The following is a 10,931-nucleotide window of genomic DNA, read 5'->3' on the forward strand; positions in this document are numbered from 1 at the left end:
GCATGAAAAGTTTATAACCGTACATCAGTAACTATAGAAAGATCTAGAAACACAAAAGCAGCAAAACTCTGTAAAAAACAAAAATTGTGTGGGTCTCAAAACTTTTGGCCAGGACTGTAGATCTTTTGTTACTATGGAGATATAATACAGTAAGAATGCCGATGTGACAGAATTTCTATGGACACAATATAGCGGCATTAATCATGGGAGACAGAACAGTCGCCGGTGACCTATACATCACGTGAGTGAGCGGCCGCAGGATCGCCTCGTACCCATTTTCCGAGTAGCGCTCTTCTTTCTTCGAACACCTAAGTAAACACGAAGGTTCCCAGCAGTAAATCTAAAGTATACAGCACATGTAGGATACAATGTAACACACTGAGAAATATTCCTGCGCCTAGGGCTAAAATACACACCGGCCCCTCTACACTAAAAAGAGAATCTATGTCCATAGTGACTCTCGGTTGTACGACGGCTGCAGTAAAATTGTGGTTACCGAAACCTTCTCGCTATTTTGGGAAAAGTACCCGAACTGTACAAGAGCCTTATAGAAGTATCCTACACTTAAAGGGGTACACCGGTGGAAAACTTTTTTTATTTATTTTTTTTAAATCAACTGGACAGAAAGATAAAAAGATTTGTAAATGACTTCTATTAAAAAATCTTAATCCTTCCAGTACTTATCAGCTGCTGTATACTACAGAGGAAATTCCTTTTTTTTTTGGATTTCTTTTCTGTCTGACCACAGTGCTCTCTGCTGACAGCTCCATTGTCCATTTTAGGAACTGTCCGGAGCAGGAAAAAATCCCCATAGCAAACATATGCTGCTCTGGACAGTTCCTGACATGGACAGAGGAGTCAGCAGAGAGCACTGTGGTCAGACAGAAAAGAAATCCAAAAAGAAAAGAATTTCCTCTGCAGTATACAGCAGCTGATAAGTATTGGAAGAATTAAGATTTTTTAATAGAAGTAATTCACAAATCTGTTTAACTTTTTGGCACCAGTTGATTGAAAAAAGAATAATGTTTTCCACAGGAGTGCCCCTTTAAATAAGTATTTCCAACCAGGGTGCCTCCAGCTGTTGCAAAACTACAACTCCCAGCATGCCCGGACAGCCGACAACTCCGGGCATGCTGGGAGTTGTAGTTTTGCAACAGCTGGAGGCACCCTGGTTGGAAAACACTGTCTTACATATTTACAGCATATCCACAAGATGTGCCATATATATATATATATATATATATATATATATATATATATATATATGCATGATAAACGCTTGTTCACACCTAAGGGGGAAACAATTGTCCCTTGTCACTTCTGCATGTGCTTCATTCACCTTATGTATCCATTCTTTGTCATATTCAAGATCTCTGCTTGTTGTCAGTGAGTGGAAACATTTCCATTGGCATATTGAGGTCCACATCGCAGAATTTGTGCATTAATTAGTACTTGTCACCAAATAAAACTTTTACTATATTGTTCCTTGTGTAATTAGAAGACACTTTCCCATTCACTTGCTTTTAAAATTATCAACATAAATATGTTTAAAATGTAATATAAAAAATGGCCACTAGGTGGCTCTGTTCTGTAACCTGCCACAGTTAATACAGTGAATTTGGTCTCCTCCCGGCCTGGCAGGAGTCCAAACTCAGGAAGTGTTTCTCTGCACTGAGCTTGATTGACAGCTGCACAGAAAGTGAAAGCTCCACAGATTCTCCCAGAAAGCTGCACAGACTAAAACATGCACAGAGCCTAAGGTCTTCTATTCTTCACAGCACTGCAACCATGTGAGGGTGGAAGTGGTCCCCCAGCAGGCTTCAGTGATGTCATGCCTACTGGGAAGCATCTACTTTCTCCTGCCGGGAGATTGCACTATGTGAGCAAGAATAAAGGTATAATACACAGCTTTTTAAAGCTCTGAATTTTTTTTAAGGGCAGGAGGGGTGTTAGGAGTAGTTAGGAAACATAGCCTGAGTTAGTTTAGAAAAGTTTATTTGGTGACAGGTACTTTTTAAAATTTGAAATGTATGTAAAACAAAGAATGGATGAAAAGCGTGGAGTTCCCTTTTAAATGGGCGCTGTCAGAATAAAAAAAAATGTATATGTCGTACATCTTGGCAAAACATTAATCTTACTAATAAACTTCATAAGAAAATGTTATCCCCTTTATATAGAAATCATGGCTTATAAAAAAGACCACTAGGGGTCCCCATACTATCCAAAACATAATCCTGTCTGATTGCAGCGTCATCTTTGTCCCAGCTGAAGCACAGGCCGGGACAAAGTCCAGGAAGTGAGGGCGGGACTAGGACTCCTCCGTGCTCACTCCTGTCCTATCAGACTGCAGCATGAAAGCAGAGAGGAAGGGGTTACAGAGCAGCCCGCATGGATTGGATGAAGAGACCCAGCACAGCACAGCAGACTCAGGGAGGAAGAGGAGTCATTCAGAGTGAGAACACGCCCCCTCCGCAGAATGACAAACCAAGTGAGCAACAGAAAGAAGGTATTTGTGGGAGAAATATAGGTGCTAGACACATAAAAAGCATATCTACATAATCAGGGTTAAGGTACTGAGTAACATGTAACTTTTTTTGTGGGATATAACAGGTATGCTTTAAAATACAAAGCATTAAAGGGAGTTACAGATTTCTTTTAGAAAACTTTATATTGTTATTCAGGATTAGTAGAAAAAAGAGCTTATTTCTTCCAAAAACAGTAGCATAACCGTCTTTAGGTTGTTTGTGCTATTGTAGCTCAGCTCCAATGAATGGCGCCATGTTTTAAAGGGGTACTCCGGTGAAAAACTTTTTTTTTTTTTTCAATTCAACTGGTGCCAGAAAGTTAAACAGATTTGTAAATTACTTCTATTAAAAAATCTTAATCCTTCCTGTACTTATTAGCTGCTGAATACTACAGTGGAAATTATTTTCCGTTTGAAACACAGAGCTTTCTGCTGACATCACGAGCACAGTGCTCTCTGCTGACATCTCTGTCCATTTTAGGAACTGTCCAGAGTAGGAGAAAATCCCCATAGAAAACATATGCTGCTCTGGACAGTCCCTAAAATGGACAGAGATGTCAGCAGAGAGCACTGTGGTCATGATGTCAGCAGGCAGCTCTGTGTTTCCAACGGAAAATAATTTCCACTGTAGTATTCAGCAGCTAATAAGTACAGGAAGGATTAAGATTTTTTAATAGAAGTCATTTACAAATCTGTTTAACTTTCTGGCACCAGTTGATTAAAAAAATAAATAAATAAATAAATAAAAGTTTTTCACCGGAGTACCCCTTTAATACCACACACGACCTGAGGACAGGTGTGGCGGTGTTACTGGATGAAATAATCTGTGGTTTTCTAATCCTGGATAAGCCCTTTAATAAAACTGATTTATGCTAAAAATGCGGTATTATGACTAATGTATTTCCTCATGGGAATGAAAGCTGAATATTTGCTATATATTGGATATATAGTAGATCAGCTCAGGGTCATACGTGATCACATGTAAGGAAACATTGGATGTTTCTATTCAATGACAGAAAGCAGAGGTCTTCAAAACAGTTATGAAAATGTTATCAGATTGTCACGCCAATTATTTCCCCCGAACATTCGCTTCTCTGCACTGATGAGATTTTACCATAAGGCGCCTTATGAGGTGGGGGGATGGGGATCTCACCTTGTCGTTCATCAATGGGTGGTTCAGGGGGGTCCACGTGCTCATCTTAGTCTGCAGCTTCGCCCCCTCTGTGTTCTTTGGTGGAGCGAACGCCATTTCTTTACTTTCTATCCTACATTCCGGGAAAAAGAAAAAAAAAACATGAGAGGTGATAGAGCAGTGTTTCCCAACCAGGGTGCCTCCAGCTGGTGCAAAACTATAACTCCCAGCATAACCTAGCACAGTGGCCTCCAAACTGTAGACCTCCAGCTGTTGCAAAACTGCAACTCCCAGCATGCCTGGACAGCCTTTGGCTGTCCAGGCATGCTGGGAGTTGCAGTTTTGCAACAGCTGGAGGTCTGCAGTTTGGAGGCCACTGTGCTAGATTATTACATAACTGCTTTAATCTGATGAGTTAATCTGCTAGAGGAGGACATAGCTGCTTGTAACCAAATGCCACCCAGGCATGCTGGGAGTTGTAGTTTTGCAACAGCTGGAGGTCTGCAGTTTGGAGGCCACTGTGCTAGATTATTACATAACTGCTTTAATATGATGAGTTAATCTGCTAGAGGAGGACATAGCTGCTTGTAACCAAATGCCATCCAGGCATGCTGGGAGTTGTAGTTTTGCAACAGCTGGAGGTCTACAGTTTGGAGGCCACTGTGCTAGGTTATTACATAACTACTTTAATCTGATGAGTTAATCTGCTAGAGGAGGATATAGCTGCTTGTAACCAAATGCCATCCAGGCATGCTGGGAGTTGTAGTTTTGCAACAGCTGGAGGTCTACAGTTTGGAGGCCACTGTGCTAGGTTATTACATAACTGCTTTAATCTGATGAGTTAATCTGCTAGAGGAGGACATAGCTGCTTGTAACCAAATGCCATCCAGGCATGCTGGGAGTTGCAGTTTTGCAACAGCTGGAGGTCTACAGTTTGGAGGCCACTGTTCTAGGTTATTACATAGCTGCTTTAATCTGGTGAGTTAATATGCTAGGGGAGGACATAGCTGCTTGTAACCAAATGCCATCCAGGCATGCTGGGAGTTGTAGTTTTGCAACACCTGGAGGCACCCTGTTTGGGAAATACTGCAATAGAGGATGGGAAACACCCCACCCCCTCCATATTTACCCAGTCTACCTGCCCGTACAGCGTTGGGTTTACACAAAGATTCACTTATTTTCGTTTTCTCACAAAAATGGAATTTTGCTTGGTCACTCGGGATTAGCGCTCGGGCTTGTTTGACTTGTGGCCATTTGTCACGGCTGACATGTTTGGACGGAATATGACATGTGGAGATTAGGGATGTAATTCCTTTACGTTTCGTGTCATTTTTAAGTGGAGCGATGTGATCCGGAGTCGCACGACATCTGACGTCCTCCTCTACCAAGGTGTTAGACATTCTAGGCAGCCGTATCTTAGATGTGTTAGAATCTAGGAGTCAATATGGCTGCCGTCCAGCTATCCTAGAGTATGGAACATCTTGTGGACGCTGATTGGCTTAGAGGGATCATCTGACCAAGAATCCCAACTGGATAATCCCATTCCATACATATCAGGGCAGTGTTCTCCAGCTACAAAACTACAACTCCTATCATGCCCTGATAGTCTTTGTTTTGCAACAGCTGGAGAACCACGAGTTGAGGAACACTGTATTATGGATGTCAGATGCCCCTGCCAGGAACACTACTACAGGACTTTATTATATTAGCGGGTGCCATGTAATACCACATCTACCCTGCAGTGGGCACTTATTAAATACTGATAATTTAGTAAGTATTTGCCCACTGCAGGGTAGATGTGGTATTACATGGAACCCGCTCATATATAAGGGCGACAATATTATACTGGCCTGTACATAGGGGGACTTGCCTGTTGTCTGTACAGGTGGGGTCTGGCCTAGAGTCTGTATACAGGTGGGGTCTGGCCTGGTGTTTGTATACAGGTGGGGTCTGGCCTGGAGTCTGTATACAGGTGGGGTCTGGCCTGGTGTCTGTATACAGGTGTGGTCTGGCCTGGTGTCTGTATACAGGTGGGGTCTGGCCTGGAGTCTGTATACAGGTGGGGTCTGGCCTGGAGTCTGTATACAGGTGGGGTCTGGCCTGGTGTCTGTATACAGGTGGGGTCTGGCCTGGAGTCTGTATACAGGTGGGGTCTGGCCTGGTGTCTGTATACAGGTGGGGTCTGGCCTGGAGTCTGTATACAGGTGGGGGTCTGGCCTGGTGTCGGTATACAGGTGGGGTCTGGCCTGGAGTCTGTATACAGGTGGGGGTCTGGCCTGGTGTCGGTATACAGGTGGGGTCTGACCCGGTGTCTGTATACAGGTGGGGTCTGGCCTGGTGTCTGTATACAGGTGTGGTCTGGCCTGGTGTCTGTATACAGGTGGGGTCTGGCCTGGAGTCTGTATACAGGTGGGGTCTGGCCTGGAGTCTGTATACAGGTGGGGTCTGGCCTGGTGTCTGTATACAGGTGGGGTCTGGCCTGGAGTCTGTATACAGGTGGGGGTCTGGCCTGGTGTCGGTATACAGGTGGGGTCTGACCCGGTGTCTGTATACAGGTGGGGTCTGGCCTGGTGTCTGTATACAGGTGTGGTCTGGCCTGGTGTCTGTATACAGGTGTGGTCTGGCCTGGTGTCTGTATACAGGTGGGGTATGGCCTGGAGTCTGTATACAGGTGTGGTCTGACCTGGTGTCTGTATACAGGTGTGGTCTGGCCTGGTGTCTGTATACAGGTGGGGTCTGGCTTGGAGTCTGTATACAGGTGGGGGTCTGGCCTGGTGTCTGTATACAGGTGGGGTCTGACCCGGTGTCTGTATACAGGTGGGGTCTGGCCTGGTGTCTGTATACAGGTGGGGTCTGGCCTGGTGTCTGTATACAGGTGGGGTCTGGCCTGGTGTTTGTATACAGGTGGGGTCTGGCCCGGTGTCTGTATACAGGTGGGGTCTGGCCTGGAGTCTGTATACAGGTGGGGTCTGGCCTGGAGTTTGTATACAGGTGGGGTCTGGCCTGGAGTTTGTATACAGGTGGGGTCTGGCCTGGTGTCTGTATACAGGTGGGGTCTGGCCTGGTGTCTGTAAACAGGTGGGGTCTGGCCTGGAGTCTGTATACAGGTGGGGTCTGGCCTGGAGTCTGTATACAGGTGGGGTCTGGCCTGGAGTCTGTATACAGGTGGGGTCTGGCCTGGAGTCTGTATACAGGTGGGGTCTGGCCTGGTGTCTGTATACAGGTGGGGTCTGGCCTGGTGTCTGTATACAGGTGGGGTCTGGCCTGGTGTCTGTATACAGGTGGGGTCTGGCCTGGTGTGTGTGTATACAGGTGGGGTCTGGCCTGGTGTCCGTATACAGGTGGGGTCTGGCCTGGAGTCTGTATACAGGTGGGGTCTGGCCTGGAGTCTGTATACAGGTGGGGTCTGGCCTGGAGTCTGTATACAGGTGGGGTCTGGCCTGGTGTCTGTATACAGGTGGGGTCTGGCCTTGTGTCTGTATACAGATGGGGTCTGGCCTGGTGTCCGTATACAGGTGGGTCTGTATAAAGGAGGGGTCTGATCTGGGGGTCTGTATAAAGGTGGAGTCTGATCTGGGGGTCTGTATAAAGGAGGAGTCTGATCTGGGGGTCTGTATGAAGGAGGAGTCTGATCTGGGGGTCTGTATAAAGGAGGGGTGTGATCTGGGGGTCTGTATAAAGGAGGAGTCTGATCTGGAGGTCTGTATAAAGGAGGGGTGTGATCTGGAGGTCTGTATAAAGGAGGAGTCTGATCTGGGGGTCTGTATAAAGGAGGGGTGTGATTTGGGGGGTCTGTATAAAGGAGGAGTCTGATCTGGGGGTCTGTATGAAGGAGGAGTCTGATCTGGGGGTCTGTATGAAGGAGGAGTCTGATCTGGGGGTCTGTATAAAGGAGGAGTCTGATCTGGGGGTCTGTATGAAGGAGGAGTCTGATCTGGGGGTCTGTATAAAGGAGGAGTCTGATCTGGGGGTCTGTATGAAGGAGGAGTCTGATCTGGGGGTCTGTATAAAGGAGGGGTGTGATCTGGAGGTCTGTATAAAGGAGGAGTCTGATCTGGAGGTCTGTATAAAGGAGGGGTGTGATCTGGGGGTCTGTATAAAGGAGGAGTCTGATCTGGGGGTCTGTATAAAGGAGGGGTGTGATTTGGGGGGTCTGTATAAAGGAGGAGTCTGATCTGGGGGTCTGTATAAAGGAGGAGTCTGATCTGGGGGTCTGTATGAAGGAGGAGTCTGATCTGGGGGTCTGTATAAAGGAGGAGTCTGGTCTGAGGGTCGGATCTGGGGGTCTGTATAAAGGTGGAGTCTGATCTGAGGGTCTGTATAAAGGAGGAGTCTGATCTGGGGGTCTGTATAAAGGTGGAGTCTGATCTGAGGGTCTGTATAAAGGTGGAGTCTGATCTGGGGGTCTGTATAAAGGAGGGGTCTGATCTGGGAGTCTGTATAAAGGAGGGGTCTGATCTGGGGGTCTGATTTGGGGGTCTGTATAAAGGAGGGGTCTGATCTGGGGGTCTGATCTGGGGGTCTGTATAACGGAGGGTTCTGATCTGGGGGTCTGTATAAAGGAGGGGTCTGATCTGGGGGTCTGTATAAAGGAGGGGTCTGATCTGGGGGTCTGATTTGGGGGTCTGTATAAAGGAGGGGTCTGATCTGGGGGTCTGTATAACGGAGGGGTCTGATCTGGGGGTCTGTATAAAGGAGGGGTCTGATCTGGGGGTCTGTATAAAGGAGGGGTCTGATCTGGGGGTCTGTATAAAGGACGGGTCTGTATAAAGGAGGGTTCTGATCTGAGGGTCGGATCTGGGGGTCTGTATAAAGGAGGGTTCTGATCTGGGGGTCTGATCTGGGGGTCTGTATAAAGAGGGGTCTGATCTGGGGGTCTGACTTGGGGGTCTGTATAAAGGTGGAGTCTGATCTGGGGGTCTGTATAAAGGAGGAGTCTGATCCTGGGGTCTGATGGGGGTCTGATTTGGGGGTCTGTATAAAGGAGGGGTCTGATTTGGGGGTCTGTATAAGGGAGGGGTCTAATCAGGGAGATAATTGTGAGCTCCAGGGAACATGGACTGCTATGAATACTGACTGTATGTTGGTGCTATATATGATGGGATAATAACTGGTTTGTAACAATAAATCCTTCTTGTGATTGTGAAATGAACTGGTTGGATTTTGAAATAATACAGATGGTTTCCTCTAGGAGGCGCTGTTGGCTGAAGGCGATATTAAAACCCAGTGTTTTCAACCAGTGTGCCTCCAGCTGTTGCAAAACTACAACTCCCAGCATGCCCGGACAGCCAAAGCTGTAGTTTTTCAACAGCTGGAGGCACCCTGGATGAAAACACTGCCTTATTGGCTAACTAGAAATAATAGACTTGAAAATCTAATTCTTCTGGTTAGTAATAAGATCACTAAGAAAATACTTTGGGCTTTTTTCATTCTCAGCCGTACTCCAGTGTTTAAAAACGTGTCCCCTCAGGATAAGTGTCTGATGTCCAAAAAGGGGCCCCGAATCTGCCGGCTGCATGTGAGGGGTCGACAGGCGCTTAATACATTCTCTATGGGAGCGCTGGAGATACAGGAGCCATGTAATCACCATATTATATACTAATACAATATACTATATATTACGCTCATACATATAGTCTATATCATATGCTACTATGACATACATATCCTATATTTTATGTAATATTCCCATGCAATATGCTATATACTATGTAATATACTTATGTAATATACTCATACAATCATACTCATGCTATATACTATACTATATAATATACCCATACAGAAAACCATAAAATACAGTTCTACTATATTATTTAATATACTACTCTATAATACACATACACATACTCACCATATCATATACAATATACCATATGACATACTAATACAATATACGATATATAATACTCTCATACAATAGTCTATATACTAAGCTACTATAATATTATACTTATATGTACCGTATATATGCCCTCACTGTATCATATAAAATACAATATGCTTTATACTACATTCATACCATATACTATATAATATACCCATACAATATACCATTTAATGCACTAATACAATAAGCTTTATATTCATACAGTATATTATCCAATATATTCCTACAAAATACCATATAATATGCGATATAATACATTCATACAATATTATAATACACTTATATAATGTACAATACAATATACTAATATAATATACCATATAATACACTTATATAATGTATCATATAATATACTAATATAATATACCATATAAAACACTTATATAATGTACCATATAATATACTAATATACCGTTAATATACCATATAATACACATATAATGTACCATATATTACACTTATATAATGTATAATTTAATATACTAATATAATATACCATATAATACACTTATATAATGTATCATATAATATACTAATATAATACACTAATAAAATATACCATATAATACACTCATAATGTACCATATAATATACCATATAATACAATTATATAATAAAATATACCATATAATACACTCATATAATGTACCATATAATATACTAATAAAATATACCATATAATACACTTATATAATGTACCATATAATATACTAATATAATATACCATATAATACACTTATAAAATGTACCATATAATACACTAATATAATATAATATACTAATATAATATACCATACAATATACTTATATAATGTACCATCCAATATACTAACATAATATACCATATAATACACATATAATATACCATATAATACACTTATATAATATATAATACACTTATATAATATACCATATAATACACTTATATAATGTACCATCCAATATACTAATATAATAGGCCATATAATACACTTATATAATATACCATATAATGCACTTATATAATGTACCATCCAATATACTAACATAATATACCATATAATACACTTATATAATATACCATATAATACACTTATATAATGTACCATCCAATATACTAATATATTAGGCCATATACATCCAATATACTAATATAATAGGCCATATACATCCAATATACTAATATAATAGGCCATATACATCCAATATACTAATATTATATACTATATAATACACTAATATAATATATAATACACTTATATAATGTACCATATAATATACTAATATAATATACCATATAATACACTTATATAATGTTCCATCCAATATACTAATATAATCGGCCATATACATCCAATATAATAATATAATAGGCCATATACATCCAATATACTAATATAATAGGC

The 10,931-nt window shown here is 42.3% G+C and overlaps 1 protein-coding gene across 4 annotated transcripts in view; it reads right to left on the reverse strand.

Moving 5' to 3' along the window:
* The window catches only part of FBXO16 (F-box protein 16), a 105,146-nt gene that overhangs the window by 74,051 nt on the left and 20,164 nt on the right, over positions 1-10,931 (reverse strand). For all 4 annotated transcript variants that reach the window (XM_056563814.1, XM_056563813.1, XM_056563816.1 and 1 more), the window contains exons 2-3: positions 3,678-3,789; positions 273-308 (exon numbers count right to left, since the gene is read on the reverse strand). In XM_056563814.1, coding sequence (XP_056419789.1) covers positions 273-308; positions 3,678-3,789 — 148 coding nt within the window. The remainder of the gene's footprint in view (positions 1-272; positions 309-3,677; positions 3,790-10,931) is intronic.

Source organism: Hyla sarda, chromosome 3 (genome assembly GCF_029499605.1).
Source record: "Hyla sarda isolate aHylSar1 chromosome 3, aHylSar1.hap1, whole genome shotgun sequence".
NCBI classification, from domain to species: domain Eukaryota; kingdom Metazoa; phylum Chordata; class Amphibia; order Anura; family Hylidae; genus Hyla; species Hyla sarda.